Source organism: Opisthorchis viverrini (assembly GCF_000715545.1).
Source record: "Opisthorchis viverrini unplaced genomic scaffold opera_v5_268, whole genome shotgun sequence".
Taxonomy (NCBI): Eukaryota; Metazoa; Platyhelminthes; class Trematoda; order Opisthorchiida; family Opisthorchiidae; genus Opisthorchis; species Opisthorchis viverrini.
This window is the reverse complement of record NW_008751926.1, coordinates 497,680-516,639: the sequence shown is the minus strand read 5'-3', so window position 1 is coordinate 516,639 and position 18,960 is coordinate 497,680. Positions and strand designations below refer to the sequence as shown.

The following is an 18,960-nucleotide window of genomic DNA, read 5'->3' as shown; positions in this document are numbered from 1 at the left end:
CTGCTCTCTCAGGTGTCCAAAGCGACTTTAGTGTTTCTGTCGGAATCCAGACTCCATGGAATCTATTGAGGAGGATTCTAGTAGCTCAGGTAGAGTAGACGGTTTTTTTTTTTTTTTTCCGTTAGCTCGGCAGCAGGTAGAGTAGACGGTTTTTGTTTTTTTTTTCCGTTGAGCTCGGCAGTTTATTTGCAAATGTTTCTTTAACAATCGAGGTAACATTACCAATGGTTTGTTAGGGAACGTGGTAGAACGTAGAGATGGGTTGGTGGTTGTGGGTTGCATGCTGTTGCGTGGTTGTTCTGTCGGATGGCTCCGTTGGTTGATGTGGAAATGAGATCAGGCCTTTGCATACCTTCTAACAAAGTTCGATTATTAGTGGATAGGGTAAGCAGCGAACGGCTTGCAGTGTTTTGTCGTGGGTTTTTCGTAGACAGATGCTCGGAGAGTTGCTTAACCTGCACAGAACCGTGCCCGGCCGGTGAACTTCAGCTTTTGAATGCTTTCAGTTATCCAGCTTAATCGATTTCAGCGGTGGTCGCTGTGGGACGGGGTTCAAAGTTAAACGTCATTAACTCAGTGTCTTACTTATTTTTTAAGTTATGTTTTGGTGCTGTTCCCGTTTCCTTGGACTTGAAGTATTCAGATATTTTTAGGCGCTGTTTGTTGCAAGGCACTGCAAAAACGAATGTATTCAAATCTACCAATGCAAGCAGAGAACAGAGAAGAATTAGAGAACTTTGCTTTTATTATCCCATAATGAAGGCACTGCTAAAACTGAGTGAACCCTAAGTACGGGAACTGCCTGCGTCGTCGAACAAACCAAAAAGTTCAAACCGTCGATGTATGTCTTATCCATTGCGACTTGTCTATGTGGCTGTAGTCCACTGTCCTTGAATATGTACTTTATCTGCGTAGAAAAAACGTATGATTCATCTGTTCAGGCTGATGCGATTGTCCTCCACTGACGTTTGCGTCCAAACGCTGGACCGATTGAAGAAGGTATCCACTGATCGAAGGTTAGAATTAGAAGGCGAATACAATCTACATCTGGATGGTTCAAGAATATCGTCAAACTGCTGTGTGCGGAGTGTCAGTGCGTTTGTTTGTTCGCGACAATGTAGTCCATTTCTACATACGAAGAGCTTACTTTCTCGACAATCATGCAAATAAAGTGGTTCTGTTCAGTCAAGACAAAATACATAAAGTATTACCCTCAGATAAAAAGGACCTCTTATTACTTTGGTTTTTCCACCTCCAACGCAAGTATCACACCTCGTACATTTATCGTCTTCCAAAAGAGACTGATCCTTCTATCTGTTTCCCTGAAGGTGAAGTTAGATTTAATGGCTCTTTGAAGACCTCAGTTTGGCTTGGACCACCCACCCATCCTAAGAGCACAAGTTGTCTAGCATTTTCTCGGAACGGCTAAACAATTCTCGGCTCGCACTTGTGACAGACCACAAGTTGTGTTCGAATGTTGCCTACTACAGCAACGAAAAAAGGCTTATAGAAACCATAAAGCAATCAGTTGGCCAATGGGCTTTCTTGATCCAGTTTGTCTAGTGTGGTGCTACCTGCACTGGATCAATTCTTCTCTTTTCGAAGGATCCTTGGCATCTTGGATTGACTTAACTGACAGGAGTAGAAAATAGGCCAGGAAGACTGGATTCATCTTTTCGAAAACGCGTTTGAATCCAAACGTTATAGGACCTTGGGTAGCAAGAGTTCAAGGCAGCTAGTTTGTTCCCGTCACAGTTTTCTTCATGATTCTGATTTACAACCGCCGTGATTAGTTCCGGTCCCCAATTTGAACCGCAATTTTTATGTCGCAAAACATCAAACGGATCCTAAGGTAAGACCGGTCTTTATTGATTACTTGTCCTAATTATTCGCTTACTTTGATGTGTTTTCTTATTTCGGGAACTAATGCAGTTTGACCGCAGTTAGTGGGCGCTTCACAGACGCAATGCACATAATCGAAGATTCGCATTTACGACAAAGTCAGATTGCAACTCCAAGAGCACTCAACTTACACTACGTATTGAGTACTCTGTAGGCAAAATTCTGACAGCAACTTAGTTCCACATATTGATTTGACAGCTGTCATGGACAAACGGAGAGATGACCTTTTTGGTGCTTGCTGTTGATAAATCTTAGCTGGTGTTTTACGAATGCCGTCAGTGTGACTGCAGTTAGATTTCATGTCTGGCGTGTTGGTTTTATACCAAGCAGACCAAATTTGTTTCTCATCATTTACCTTCGCTCTCGCCGTCAGCCCCGTCTACTTCACTGTCATCTTTCACCAGCCTTGCACCATTGGGTAGTGTCTGTAATGGTTGTGTGGTTATAGTCTTTGTTAATCCATACAAACAGTGAGAAGAAGGGCGATATTTAGAAGTACAAGTGGAGATTGTATAGATGTAATACACTACCACAATTTGTCTAATTTCGTGCGATTCGGGTTCAAGTAGAACATCAGGTTGACGGAAAACCTGGCCTACCTGATGAGTCCCGAGAGGAGGGAAACCAGTAGTGGGCTAAGATTTTTTAGCAACTTTATCTCTATACATGTATCACGATAACTTGAATATCGTACCCACTAAAACATGTGGTGGCCTGGTTTGACACATTTAGTTGCTTAAAAATGTTACTAACGATAGGTCCTGCTGGGTTCCGGGTAAGTCTTCCGTTTCAACCAAATTGGTATGCAATTGAGTGTAGTTCGTTACAGGCGAACATGTTCGAGACTCCAACTTGGAGATGAAGCTTCCAATTAGTTTACGAATAGAGGTTTGTCAGTTATTGCTTCATACTATCATTTCGGAAAGTGTATTTAGTCACTGGTGAGAACTGTTACCTTATTTGACGACTTTTAGCAATGATGCGGTTTGTTGGACCAGAGTGTTTGTAGCTGGTTAATCATCATGAATTCGCCTTGAGCTTTGTTGAGTAATCGCAAAACAATCGATTCGACATTCGCTATGCCGACATTCGGAGAACATGGTTAGCCTTCCAGGGCTTGTTGAAAAAAAAACTAAGTTAGTGAGCGCAGGTTTTCCTTGTATACGGTTTCGCACAACATTTCCTTACATCCTAACTATTTACATTATCAGTTGGCCCGATAGAAGCCAGTTAAAAAGGCAGTGGCTTCGAGTATTCTCAATTGTTCTGCTCGTGAAAGCGAACAACCCGACATTCGCTATGCCGACATTCGGAGAACATGGTTAGCCTTCCAGGGCTATGTTGAAAAAAAACTAAGTTAGTGAGCGCAGGTTTTCCTTGTATACGGTTTCGCACAACATTTCCTTACATCCTAACTATTTACATTATCAGTTGGCCCGATAGAAGCCAGTTAAAAAGGCAGTGGCTTCGAGTATTCTCAATTGTTCTGCTCGTGAAAGCGAACAACCGTGTGGAGTATGTGAATCGAAATTGTTCGTGAACTCAATGATCGCACGCAGCCCGATGGAGCAGCCAGTCCAACAACAAGTTCCAGATATCTCTGTACCCTAATTATTCCCTGCAAGCAATATTCGAGAACTTTCGATAGCGCGGTTAACAGACAAGCTCAGTCAAATAGGTGTTGGTTAACCGCATCCTATGGGGATCGTTAGGGCTTGTCTACTAGGCTTGTCTGGGCTTCACTGGGCTTGTCTACTAGAAGCTGACCCGGTGTTCATTTGCTTTTCTACTTTCTTCACGCTGTCCCATAGTCGAACAGACCCCTTTAATTAATGTGAATTCCCACTCTTGTGTGGCCCATTTCAGTTGACATTCAACAAGCTGGCGTGTTCATTTAAAGCATGACCAGTGTTCCGAAAATGTGTGTGGGTGGTTGCGTTTCCGCAGGATGCGCAGTGACTATTGCTACAAAAACTCAGTTCGTGCGCGCCACTGTCGCCAATCCAAATCAAACACCCTTCGATTCCTTTATCTGTCTGCCGTTTTTCACTTCTAGGTTCTTCATGCGCCTTACATCTCGAGACATCTCAGTGCAAAGTAGTATATCTGATTTGTACCCATGGTTTTGATATCCCACTCAATCTTCTTGCGCCGTGTTTTCGACCGTTTTCATCGGTTGACTGCTTATCTCGTGAACAAAGTTTTATTACTGATAGGACGGACTCCACCCAATTTTTCTCCGAAGCACAAATTCCCCCAAATCTTGTGAATCAGAGAGTGATCATATCCGTAATTGCACAAATCACGGAAGTTTTGTCAGTGAAGGTTTTCAGACGATCTGTCATCAAACACCAATTTTAGTCGAGTTGAACCTGGTTTTATTCGTGGTTGTCAGCCATGCGAAGGTTAGAATGGCATCGAGTTTCATCGACTGAACGATATGCAAGTAGGAACGATGAACTGTAAATTGTTCAGTCGCACTAGGTCACGGAAAATTCCTAAGATTCGTTGCTCGCAAAGGAGACCCTGTGAAGTACAACGGCACTATCATCCGGTTATGAAGGCGTGGATGAACTGGCGCGTTCGGATAGCAGATAGCACATGCGTATGCTGACAGGCACACATGAAAGATTAGTTCAAAAACAAATATTTTGTTCATCCGGCAGGCCACCATCCGTACTTTGTGTTCTGTGGTAGTTTCGGGTGCGATATCAGTCGTCCAGTTTGCATAGCAGTCCGAGCCGAGGGCACTGAAAATGTCTACACAATGACTGGGTTATTTAGAGCCCAAATCGGTCATTTTGCAATGATTATGGCGTGTAAGGTTATGCGAAGTCATGTGAATGGTCTGTTACCTCAAACGCCTCCAGCATCACATCCGGCCGTCATTGGGTCAAACATGTGTGACACGTGACTCGGCAGTATGAAGACAGCAAAGTGGCCTAATGCAGTCAAGATGTAAACTGACACCAATGCCCGACGGTGGAAAAGCAGCTGAATGAACGCAGTTAGCTTAACTGATTTTCATCCAATCAGGGTTGAGGAATAAACTGGAGGAAGATGGTCAGTTTTGGACGCCGAAGCTACTTGTGTGACTGCAGCTGCGACTTTGATCTTATTTACAGGTATAAGACAAATGTCACGAACGGGCCTGCCTAGATCTGAGAACCCAAGCGAAACCAATGTTCATGAGAACAAAACTGAAGTGATTTGGGCTTCAAAAAGCCCCGGACGAATGTGGATAACCACAAGTTATTGATCTTATAAACGTTTCATGCCAGTTTATCGGCCATCCCTTATTCTACCTGATTTAACGTGCTGCGGCCCGATGACACAACTTTCTTTTAATAAATCTGAAAAGATTTTGTTGCGGTTGTCGCGTTTATTGTCAAAATCAACCAAATCAATGTTGAGTACTAGTAATCTTAGTCAATAATTTCTCGTTGGACGAATTCGATTTCGCCTGTCTACACAGTTTCCACTTTTTGACACGAATATTCATGCGGGTAGTCGGGTACTAGCTGTCACGCCAGACGATGTCTACTTTTAAATTACAACCCTGCGATCAAGCCAAATCAAGCCCAACATATGATTTGCTCGACCGTTTCGGACCTGTTTGCTGATAGTACCACAAGGCCGGCTTGTTCCTGCTTGGCATCAGACCATTCAGGTAATTTGAAAGGTACTCTAGAACCTGACCAACGGATTCTACAATCCTCTGAGCAACGCTGGAGAATCTGTTTTGGCATGCAAAGACCCTGAGTAGCTGTGCTTTGGAATTGAGTCGTTCTACAGATTGCATTCCCTAGGCTACAGCCTGTTCACAGCCATCGCTTTTTTCCCCGCTTGAAATTTTTGTGTGTGTGATCGATTTCTTCAGCTTGTACAAGCTGCTAGTCTTTCGCCACATCATGTTCACCTCCATACAAGCTGGTTCCAGCCACCAAACCTGTTAATGTTCACTGTTTAGCTAAATAACTGGACACCTCACCCTTGTGGTTGGCTGCGCACTGCCGTCAAGTGAGACGCTTCCAGTGGCACTTCAATAGGGCAATCACCCAGAACTCCACGCATTCTGGCTCAATTCATGCCTTCAGATCGTTGGATTCGATGGTCCCATTTTGATGTATGCCACACACTAAACGACAGAACAAGAACGCTCACAATAATCTGGCTTGAAATGATGATTCATATATCCCGATTACCAGCACATTTTTTTTGACAGGACAGCAGGCTTACGGGAGAGCGATCAAGTAAACTTCGCAGATGGACAACGTCTTACCTTCCTTCACGAACGCTGGAACCATCGTAAAGCGCGAACCGGTGACTGACGGTCTAGAACCATTACTATCATAAGTAGTGTGTGCACACTCCAAACGAAAGAGGCTTTATTAAAAAACAAAATAATTTCTCTGCTAGCGAACTCTAATTTTTTGCGGCCCAAGATTGGAACGCGTAACCATTCCGTTGTATGATGCGTGATAAAACTAGCGTCTGAAAACTACTGCCAAAAGTTGTCAGCATCGGCTTGTATTTACGACAGAAACATGCGCCTCAAGTGAGATGTCATTACAATAGGCACCGGCACCAGTTACCTGTTTCGCATTCAGGTTCTGTCACCATCCTTCAGTTTCGTTAAGTTTCAGCCTACTACCGCGCCTCTCCCAGTATATCACCATATAAATACTCCAGAGTACGGCCCATTAGTGCACCGTCAGGATGGTAATGCACAATCTGACGGTATTCCACAAACCATACCATGTCATAGATAAGAAGCAAGCCTTCACCATTATATAACGAGGACATCTGAACTAATCACGACTGCTACAATCCAGACTACTATCGATCGCAGAGGCGATTGGAACCCGACTGCTGAATGCGCAACTTTGCATCCAAAAGAAACTTGTGCGACCTCTGAACTGGCCTACGAAACATCTGGACCCATAAGTCTGTCTGACATTGACGTCACGTATCTGATTCCGTGACCCATTGACCCCCCATCTACCCCCCTTCCTTTGATTTCTATTTCTCTAAAGTGTATGTAGCCACGATCTTAACCGTTTCCACGTGATTTCTGGTACCATATAAATTTTTGATGTATTAGCCAACAGGAACAATCACAGAAAACGAGCATTGTTCGCTACCTTCTTCGTTCTCATACTTTAAATGTCGCTATTGTCCTTTGGATGGTAGTATGGGTCCTGACTAGCAAATAGGAAAACTTATATAGTTTCCAGTTGTTTACTTGGGCCGGTGAGAACGCATGTGGCACACAAGACAGATATTAATAAGGTATGTGCAAGCGCATGTTGCACAACTCCGCATGGTCATGGGTACACCTAAGACACCGACATCCTTCTGAATGGCTCACTTGTTCTGTATTGTTGAGACTCCTCGCTTCTCTAAACGCTCATTTTAGACCGGCACCTCGAGATAATTGATTGCCACTGGTTTATTTACTATGATTTCACTCGTACTGGGTTTTGAAACAGCCCCGAACAGTACGTCCCTATACGGAGCTTTTCAAACTACTCTATAAACGTGAGTTCTCCAACTTAGGGTCCGTCTACATGCCTTCGGGTAAACATAACGCAGTGCATAACTACCACCCCCTCACCAAGTCAGTGTATTAGATGGAGTCAGCTGCACGCATTTCCAAAGAAAATGAAATGATTTCTTTTTGGGAAAAATAAAGCAGGAAAAAGGCATTTTTGTCTCCTTTGTTGGGTGCGCTACCTTTGATGAAAAGGTTGGATTCATGGCATACAGAAGCCGATAGAGACCAATGTTCTGAGGCGAGAAGGCTGTTTCACAAGACAGTGAGACTCCCACGCCATTTTGGGGTTTACCTGCTGCACAGAATGAATACAAGATTGCACTCCAGGATTAAGACAAAGATGGAGTTTTCATACACAAAATTATTATCACTCAAATCAGCGCATACTGTTGCGGATAAACAATTGTTGTTGAATGTGATGTGTAGTTCATCAATCTGTCTCACATTCCAGCTAATTGAACCACACGATCTAGGAGGGTCTTACAGAGAAAGTCACATGTTCAAAATCGGTCACACCTAGTCTGTAAACTCCATCAAGGTTGTTTACATAATTTGGTCAGTCATGAGTTTTCGAATTTTAATATACCTTGCAAGGTACGTTCTGTTAACAGCCTATAGGTAAACATAGTATGGTTTTTGATATTTCACTGGTATCGCCCACTGCTGGGTCTGTTTTCCGGCTGACGGAGCAAGTTACACTGTCTGGCTACTAGACAGGGACACGCAGCGACATCAGTACAGAATACTCTGGTCCTTAAAGGCTGGCGTTTCAGTGGGCCCAGGCTGATGGCGGTTCTCACTGAGAACGAAACAGCCTGTACATTTGTTCTCGACTGTTCTTCATTTGTTGATCTGTCAGAAAATAAAAGGTGGCTTTGTAAACATTGATTCGAGAGACCCAAGTACACATAGCACAAACGAAATGGCACGTCCAGGAACGAAATTTTGTATGATTCTAAATCTTTCAAATCTTAATACAAAACAAGTATCACTAGGCGAAAGCAAATCCATCAGATTTTTAGTCGATGAGGTTTGAAAAAACGAGTCCAGCTGGCTCCGATCAATCGAGCCCAGATTTTTGAAACTTAAAGTTGAACGGAAAAGGCAAACCTGTTTTTGTATTCATTTTCTTCTAAATCATACAAATCTTCACTTCTCACGCCGTTCAATACTGTGGACAGGAGTGAGGCGATTCTCTTGCACAAGCGTTAGTCAGTGTAAGTATCACAGCAGAAATTAGTTTTGAGAAAAATCCTTTCAAAGAATCAAAGTTTCTTGGTAGTCGAGGATGTTCCACGTTAGAGAAGACCGCCGCTGCAAACGGCGAAGTGTTTCCTTTAAAATAGTACACCACCTTGTAACTAAACGAAATTGCACTTCTGTTGCAATGATGGCCTTTTGGCAGGCACACAATTTCAACTCTTTGGTTACAAACTGCTCCACGCAAGGATCAGAGACGCAAATATATTTGGTCTTACTGGCTATCTTAGAATAGGGTGTGATGGGATCAAAACAGAACAAAAAATGAATCATTCATCCTTTTTCGTCAGTGATTTAACTTTCAGCAGTTGGTAACGCATGATCCGGAGGATATTTGCCCACAGAATGATCTCCAGTGGATCGATAAGCGGAAACTGAAAGATTCAGTCAGCCCAGTCTATGACCTTTGGTGTTGATTCAGCTTCGTAGTCTGGATTAAATTCAAACTTGTACTGATAACTCATGAGTTCCATTGCTAGAGCACTTTATTCAGGATTTCGGCAGCCACGGAGCCCTTGTTTATGTGATACAGACAGAAAACCCATGATCTATAGAGAAAAATGTCATGAGTACTGATTATCAGGGGTACTTCAGACATACCCTAAAAGCTACTGTGCTAGGATTTAAATGTATTGGATGGTGTGTGGGTTACTTAATAGAGAAATCCTCGAAAAATCGTGCATCAGTCCAATAGATTCAAAATTTAAGATCCCCAATTATTTTAGCAACCGCAGCGTGAAAACATGTCTACCTTAGTGGACAGACTGTATACTAACTGGAAGTACCCAGTTGGGGGTATCCCGTCCGTCATACTGCAAACATTTTTAAAAACACTTTATATCAAGGGTCACTCGCTTGGAGGCAAAGCTATCCTTAGATCGTGCTTTGGATTTTGAAAAAGTCACGGGGCGGTCGGATTTTGCTCCTGCATGTGAGGATTTGTGGCACGTAGGTTCACCTCTTCTTGTTCGTGAATTCCTAAAGTTATCCGGACTGATTATGTAATTATTCAATCATATATATTCGTAATGCACTACTCGAAGGTTGCTGGTGAGGATTTGTGGCACGTAGGTTCACCTCTTCTTGTTCGTGAATTCCTAAAGTTATCCGGACTGATTATGTAATTATTCAATCATATATATTCGTAATGCACTACTCGTAAGGTTGCTGAAAATTCTTCGATAGCCTACGACCGGTTTCGCCCCTCTCGGGGCTCATCAGGTAGGCGCACTCCCCGGGTTTCCGTCAACCTTATGTTCTACCTTATGAATATACACGTATCGCGATATCTCGAATATTGTAGCGACTGAAGCATGAGGCGGCCTGGTGCAGCATATTCAGTTGCCTGGAAACATCACAAACTAGAGATTCAGCTGGGTTCCAGGTGAAACCAATTTTGTTTGCTAATGGGTGTATTTCGCTAATATTCAGTCATCTGTTTTGGATTCCCAAACCATAGAGGTTACACGTACTGAAAGACTGGCTTTTGGCGTGCCAGTGCAACTTTGTTGTATCCATTCTATCAGTCTTTACTGACGACACATTTACAAATTCTGTAGCATCACTCTAATCTAAAGTTCCCATAACACGGCCATCAGAAACTGACCACTCATATAAAAGGGACAGATGTCGGCGCTCTTTTCGTGTTCATACCATGGTTGTCATGGGTTCATTTTCCACTAGAAGGAGCTGGATGAAATTTAAGTTAAGATCACAAAGCCAACAATAAGACCATAAAGCTGCAACCGTAATATCCTAGATCGTAGGCCCAACCATAGTTCACCGTTTTCGGAAGGGTCAGCCAGGATACCATTTTGAGCAATAGGTCTTCGGTCATGAGCCGCTGATCCGCGCTTGGACAGGATGTCATGGTAATCAGACTGCTAATCAGCCGCTCGTAGCCGGACGGTTAAGCTCTCCCTGGAGACTACAGATGTGAAGTTCCAGGACTTTCGTGAGATGTGCGATGTTGGAGATTCATCGTAAGGATGAAAGGACTGTATTCCTTCGCTTACAGGACAAAATCTGTTTTGCAATCACCCCTATTCTCTGACATCAATAAGATGTTTTGTCATGTTTTTAGAAAATAATGCGACGATTAGAGACGAAATCAGTTTGAAAATCAGTTTGCTTCGTCACCCGCTTACAAGTTCAAATAGAATGTAAAATTGATGGAAATTCAGTAAGCTGCATAAAATGCTCATGAGCCAAAGTCTCCCTCAAAAAGACTTCACTCCCATAGACAGTCCGCCTACTCTAAGATAATGTACGATCCCTTGAGTACACGGCAACCGATTCCATTTATTTCCGTTTTCCTGTTATTTTTCGAGGATAGACCAGTGTAACAGACTTTTATTTTTTTAATCTCTCCGGGGTTCATAATTACAGAATTGCAAGTTGCTACTTCTCTTTATCAGAATTAGAAGTTATCTGATCCGCATCTAGTGCTATTCTGTTTTGCTTAAGCCCAACAGTTAAACTGAACTTCTGTGTGATATTTCGAAATTATGCACAGCTGCAGCTGTAACGCGGAAATGGTGATTTATTCACTGCGTGGTTTTGAAAAAAATTTGCACTTTGTTTTCCCAATCTCCCAGCATTGCACAGTGGACAGCGCGAGGCGCAAGTATAACGAGATTTTTCATACTACTCACTAACAAAGAGTAGATAAAAAGGGATAGCCCTAGACTGGACGTAGCGGGCGGTGACCAAGAGCACTAATGCGGGGACAGCTCGGGAACCAAACATGGATTCATGAGTCCCTGTTATCTTTGACTACGCTTCCCGAACCCCTAATTGAATTTTTTTCAACTAGAATTTCACTAGGGGACAAGTAAACTGTACACAGAATTGTGTATGCGCACGTTTATTTCCAAACTGATGGGAACTGTCAAGTGGATGAATAATCACACCTGATGGTATATCCATAAGAGAACAGACGCACAGGTTTCTCAGTAGACACCAGTAAAAAGCTGAAGACCTAAGATGCTATACAGATCAATATTAATCGGTCTAAAATGAAATATTTGCCGAAGAACGCAGCATCTTCATTGACTCTCCAGCCTTCATATGAGAGAAGCTGAATGGACAACAACGGCACGTGCTTATTACCTACTCCTCCTTAAATCCTTTAGACCGGCCAGAGCCATGCATTCACAACTTCGCTTGATGCCATGCGTGATAGCACGTTATTGAAAGCGATGGTCTCAAGTTGAAACTTGTGTTCCACGCAGCAACCTTATGAGTACTACATTACAAATTTAGAATCCATCCTTATTTTTCTTCGAAAAAATATAAACCAGATTTTGTCTGTGAGTTTTCGCCTATTCAATTCATCGATAGAATTGATGGAAAGTTTTGAAAACCATCTGATATTGCACGATTTCTCTACCGTCTACTGGCTAGGTAGACGGTTGAGTACAACTGGGCTCACTGTCCCAAGGCTAATGCGACCATGTTGTATACCCGTATTACTTATAAGATTAATGAGTATTTCGGATAGTAGTTGATTTACTTCTTTGGTAAACTGCCGAAATTTGATGGATGCTATATCACAATTGTTGTCTAGAAATAAGTGAACCATTGAAAGCTTCTCATTTGAACACCATAAGCTCCACACATTCACCCCCTACTGTCTCCCACCTAGATTGGTGAGTAGTATGAGTACTTTTATGCTTCGTTGGGATACGAATGTGCCTCTGCAAAGCGCTGAGAATCTACCTTCACCGTTTAGAGAAGCTACGACAACATATAACCCCTGATTTACTATGCATCATTTAGATGTGCGAGTCTCTATGTAGCTTGATTCGCCCAGTCGCTAACTTACTGGTGGTTGGTCAACCGGGGATTGTATCTATTAGGAAAACCAGCTCTGAACGCAACGGGACTACATAACTGTCAATGGAATAACCGTTTTCCATTGGTTGTTTTTCACTCACCCTTGACAGATGATTTGTATTCATAGTCTCACTTGTGACCGCTTGTACGCGACAGTGATCAATAGAGCAACTGGCTCGCACGTTCATTAACTTTTTCTGGATTGGCCAAGCGCACCAGACGATCAAGCGGCTATCCAGACCGGGGTTCACGGTAATAAGAAGACATTAAGGGACTGTGGTCCACAACAGTATCAGAGCTCAAGGATTTGGCACAAACCGTCAAATGAAAGTTTCATCAAAGGAAGCAGTTTTACTGCTGTGGGTTGGTGTGTTCGATGAGCGACTAAGTGAAGCAAAAAAGTCACAACAGTAACCAAGAGACTGTTGTGAACGGTTTGGATGGGATAAGCCTATTGGGGATTGTTGGAGGAAAAGGTTGGATTGAATACAAGCCTGTAGGCAGATATGAATTATTACTATTGTTCTAGAAAATTGCTCGGCAGTGGTGCCAAAGTGCTCAAAGTCATTTTTGGGTAGCAGGGGCATCGTGTTCGTAAGTTCGAAGAATCTATCGCAAGAAGGTATGTCAGCGAACTAGAACCTCTTTGGAAGAGTTTCGTAGGCTGCCTTTTTACGGAAGATGGGAAAGTGCAAGTATACCAAGTTGCAACTAAAGTGCTCTGGCCTGTTATCAATCGTGCCGTAAGTTTCTCATAAGTTTCACTACGTCGAGGCTTGTTTGGACCTGAATATACGATTAATATAACGCGACAACCGAAATCGCAACCCTTTGGCTTGGCACTTTTCGGGTTCTGCTCCAGCATTAATGGCTATCTGGATAAACTGTGGGACCCCAAAGCTCTCCAGCAAGGGGCGTAATAATCCATTCCCGAAAAGGATGAAATGACTGTTTTTTTCAGAACAACAGTCAAGGACGATTCTCCAGAGTTCCTTAATGTTTGGTTTGACAGTTGCGGTTGCTGTAGTGCGGAAGTTGTTCTGAACTGTCTGTTGGGATTTTTTAGCGTTAGAAGTACAGCAGCCGGCTTGAAATCTTGTACCATCAGGGATTGCCTGCAAACAGGAGAAAACACGACATGACATCAGTAAATGATGAGTAACGTTAATGAGTGAGACAATGAACGTGTGCAAGAGATGGACATCACATGGAAATCTATCTATCTAACTACCTACCTACCTACATATCTATCTATCTATCTATCTATCTATCTATCTATCTATCTATCTATCTATCTATCTATCTATCTATCTATCTATCTATCTATCTATCTATCTATCTATCTATCTATCTATCTATCTATCTATCTATCTATCTATCTATCTATCTATCTATCTATCTATCTATCTATCTATCTATCTATCTATCTATCTATCTATCTATCTATCTATCTATCTATCTATCTATCTATCTATCTATCTATCTATCTATCTATCTATCTATCTATCTATCTATCTATCTATCTATCTATCTATCTATCTATCTATCTATCTATCTATCTATCTATCTATCTATCTATCTATCTATCTATCTATCTATCTATCTATCTATCTATCTATCTATCTATCTATTATCTATTCTATCTATCTATCTATCTATCTATCTATCTATCTATCTATCTATCTATCTATCTATCTATCTATCTATCTATCTATCTACTATCTATCTATCTATCTATCTATCAGTCCATTCTCTGTCTTCTGTTTCGATTTATTTTCATTACGAAAGATCTTGCGATATTAAAAATATTTTGACTGAAATAGGAAAAACAGCTATTACATGGTTCCATGATAGATGTTGAGGTGTGTGCAGCTAATGTACGCCCAGGCCTAACAACTAACGGATTAACCTAATCAAATTCACCTGATGGTCCAATTATGGGAGTTGGTGCGGCACATGACGGTCATTCAAGTGTCCGGATTAAAGTTAACACTTGAAGTATAGTGTGGGGCTTTGTAACTTGACACATTTCCCGGGAGCTTTTTCAATGAAGAGAATAAACGAGAACGGAGGTGACTAATTCCGCTTTGGGATTACCATAATCTTCAATAAGAGATAACACGACGGTCAAGTGGGTGGGAGCAGTTTTTGACCGTACTGTATCACACCACACCTATGAAGAAGGCTGGGTGTGACACGTTGTGTATAAATTTGAAGTGTTCACCAGATATCTTCCACTTGTAAGCTCATCATGTACGTAAAGAGGGTGAAGATGTTAACCAGATGGGGCCTAGTCTTGGCATCCTTCATTATCTCGTTGAACTGGCAAGTCGGAGGGACGACAGAGACAGCAGAGACGAATCCTGAATGCGGTGACGGTGCATTGTCTTTCAAGCCGAGTGGGAATATCTACTCTCACAAGTCCTACATGAATGGTTCCAGCTACCAAGCGATGAAATGCTTTTGGCTGATACATCTTCCACCGGACCACGGCATGTTGGTTCAATCGGTTGAGTTTGACATCTCTCCTACATGCGAAGAAGATCATTTGGCCGCGTATGAAGAGAACCAGCAGAGATCGGCAGACAGTCCGAATGCAACTTTGGAAGAACAGTTCACCAAAGAAACGGGGAAATTTTGCGGAACAACACCGGTTCGTATAGCGACTAAGGCCAATCGTCTGTTGTTGATTTTCAGTGCAAAAAGTTCAAACGCTCACAAAGGCTTCAAACTCCGCTATTCACAAATACCCAGTGAGGATGTTGAGAAAATATCAGGTGAACGCCATCCCGATGAAACTGGATGCGACCCATCTTTCGAGTGGCGCTGTCCATCATCTTCCACACAGAACGCCTCCGTATGTGTTATGAAACAGTGGCGGTGTGATGGGTTCGATGACTGTCCCAGTGGAACAGATGAACTTGGCTGTCTTTCTGGCAAAAGAGTCCCTAGAAGACCGCAACACACTTTGTCCAAACGGTCAGCTAGTGGTGATGACGAATCGGAGGATTGGGGACGCGTTGTCAATGGTCAGCCTGCGAGCAAAGGTGCTTGGCCTTTCATCATTTCTCTCCGGATGGCTGCGAACGGTGGACACGTTTGCGGGGGAAGTCTAATCAGCCCTCGATGGGTACTGACAGCTGCGCACTGTGTTCAGCCGATGCCGAATCCTAACCAGTGGTTAGTTGATGTTGGTCGTTATTATAAGGATGCAGGTGGACCAGAGGTTCAACGTATTCGGGTTGCCAGAGTTCATATATATCCACAGTACGATCCAAAACGCATTGTCAATGATATTGCCTTACTTCAACTGGCAACGCCGGCAAAAGTCACTGGAGGTGTACGGATTGCTCCGGTTGTTCGTAATGCTCAGTTGGCGCGGTCTTTGGTTGCCAACACGCAATGCATGGTGGCCGGATGGGGTGATACTCGGAATACCGGTTCAAACTCGGTTCTGCGACAAGCCACTCTTCCCGTGATAGATTACAACCTCTGTCGTTCGTGGTATAGCACACTGACACCAGCCAGTTTCTGTGCTGGATACCAACAAGGGGGAATAGATGCTTGTCAGGGAGACAGTGGAGGACCACTTCTGTGCCACGTCGGTGGACAGACCCTGCAAGCTGGAATTGTGTCCTGGGGTAGTGATTGTGCACGTCCCCGTGCCCCAGGAGTATACACCAATGTTGCACAATTTGTGAACTGGTTTTCTAGTGTATTATGAACAATGTTTTTCCTACTTATTTATTCATGTACTTATTTGTTATACTTGGCTGTAAATGTACACTTTGTTTTCCATGTTTATAACATATTATATGTGTTCCTTACTTGTTAACCTTAATGATTTTCCCAGGGTATTTTGGCACCAGGTTCGATGAAAAGCTGAGCTTCTATCTGGTACAGTAGTGGGAGTAAAATCTGAAGTGGCACGACAGAATAATGTTTCAAAAATGGGAATCGCTTTGGAAACATTATTCTTAAACTTGCATAAACCAGTAGAACATCTAGATAAGCTGCGTTTCAATTTAAAGAAATTTATACGCCTGCCAGAATGTTAGTTGTTGAACCAACAACCGTAAGATTAGCCAGAGATAACCGACCGAAAGTAACGCTTAAGCGCATACTCCAGTCTTGCTTCCGAAGAGTTCGCGACACAACATATGTTCCCTTCTCCAGGATTTGTATTCCGAACAGACTCTAACCGTCCAATCGCAGAAGAAATGTGATTAAATGTGCCTCCGCCTGGTGGTTTACCTACGTGTGCTCTATAGGAAATTTCGATCACTGGTGCTTCCTTGCATATTAGTAAAGAGAAGAAAGATTCACGCTGCGGTTGTACGCTAGCAAATACGGACCGATCGGTTACAAGCTATTCGACACGGACAATGCACATAGTTTTTTTAAGACTGAACATTCCCAAGCGTCCCAAGCGTCATAAACTGTCATGGAAGTTCTTCGAATTTTGAACAACCGTAAACGGGCACTGCAAAGCAGTTCCATAATTTCCATTTCAGGCACACCAATCACATCGCTCAAGTGTGAACACGTTCGCCTATTCAGACGTGATAATTCAGATGCGTCCAACGTGCGTCGGTCGGCTGATGAGCTATAAGAGAGGCGAAACTCGAGTCCAGTGCTTCCCTTTGGTGTGAACTCACCGGAAAAATTACGCCAAAACAGGAACACGGCCGTTCAAACGAGAGTGGTGTGGCTATGACCAAAATTTCCATAATAATCTTCGCCTTTCGTCACATACGGGGGCGGAGCCTGCACACTGAACAATAGACTACTTGCCTAATGAGTAGTATATAGTTTTACACCAGTGGTCAGAAGACCGCAGTATTTGCGTGCTGAAACAGCATATGGTCCGTTATTCGATAAGGAATGGAGACCGAGGGAGTAGTAAAGAAAGCAATCAGATTATGTATTTCTGATACTTTCAAGCATGTCAATAGACAGTTTTTTTACTCATAACTCTCGCTCATTAACATCATAAACGAGAGATCCAGCTGGGTTCCAGGTGAGCCCCAAGAAGGGCGAAACCGGTCGTGGGCTGTCGATGGATTTTCAGCAACCTTATGAGCAGTACATTACAAATATACTCGCTCATTAACTTTGGCGGGAACATAACATGAAATTAAAGCTGACCAGAACCGAACGGAGTGTTGTCGAATCCTCGGTGTTTCCCAGATGGGGTCCAGAAGATTTCATCCTTGTACGGAATACAGAATTCTATGCGGCGTTGAAAAAACCGCTTCTAGCAGTAAATATACCGTCACTTTAGTACTGGACTGCCCAGCTGAAGTTTGCCTGCCACATTTTACTAGGCTTGTGCTGCATAATGTTCGTAAAGAACGCTCGTGGTGTTCCCATCCGCCCAAATGTGTTTATTTTAGCAGCTGTACTCCCTATGGTCAAATTAACCAGATAGAATTAGGCAATAGAGTTGCTTACTTGAAGTTCAAGTGTTCACAACGCAACCAACCAGTCATTTTGACTTATCTTCTCGAAGGACCACTGCTGCTCACCCTTCCTCTTCAAAAGGGTCATTGTGTTCTCATTGTTGTGTTGCACTTAAACAGCATTCTTTGGCGCTGTTGTGCTGTTATCGATGATGACGCCATACCCGCTGGCGAATGAGACCTTATCTGGTGCACTCACTGAATAGTGTGAGACTATTCTGCTATTAGCAATCACAACACAATTGTTAATCTTCAGGTGGCAGTAGGAAGAAAAACCCTAAGCTGGATGTTATCCTCCAGAATCCGACGCTAGGCAGTAGCTCGACTAATAACGACAGGAAGCTGAATTGATGATTGAACTAATGCCGCCCATGTTTAAAAATCACGTGTGTGTTTCTCTACGTCTCAAACTTACAGCGCACGAAGGTGACATCCGATGATTAGGATATTTGTTAAACGTGCTTTCCTGTAGATCATTCGCCTGACTTGGAAAGAAATCGCTGCTGGGAGAATGGAACGATAAATTATCTCGGGTACTCTGATGATGTGAAGTTTTATGGAACCCTGAGACAGATATTTCATCTGGGTTCTCTTAGGAAGTGACCTTTCTTGATAAAGGAGTTATCTATATATTTTTGCATCTATTTGGAACCAGTGGTATTTGTTTAGACATCGAATTTTTCATTCTGTAACTACCTCTTTCCCAGCATAGTTCACCACTGTGTCGTTTATGTTCGTTACCAAACCGCCGAATTTTCACAGATTTTACCGATCCCAGAAGTGTACTAGCCATGTGGATGAGTACGCCCACCCCTATCCCCACTCCTATCGCATCCGGGTCACACTGCAGGAGTGCTCTTCTAATGTCTAAGGCGTGAGCGGTTCGGCTGACTGAGGTCAACCTACATACGGATGAAAAGGAATGATATGATAATGAAGAAA

General features: G+C 42.9%; 1 protein-coding gene across 1 annotated transcript; it reads left to right on the top strand.

The window, feature by feature from the left end:
- Positions 1-14,807: 14,807 nt before the first annotated feature.
- On the top strand, positions 14,808-16,280 carry T265_09328 (hypothetical protein; the record flags this gene model as incomplete). The annotated part of the gene is made up of 1 exon (XM_009175361.1): positions 14,808-16,280. The coding sequence occupies one exon, from the start codon at positions 14,808-14,810 to the stop codon at positions 16,278-16,280; it is 1,473 nt and encodes a 490-aa protein (XP_009173625.1).
- Positions 16,281-18,960: the final 2,680 nt, after the last annotated feature.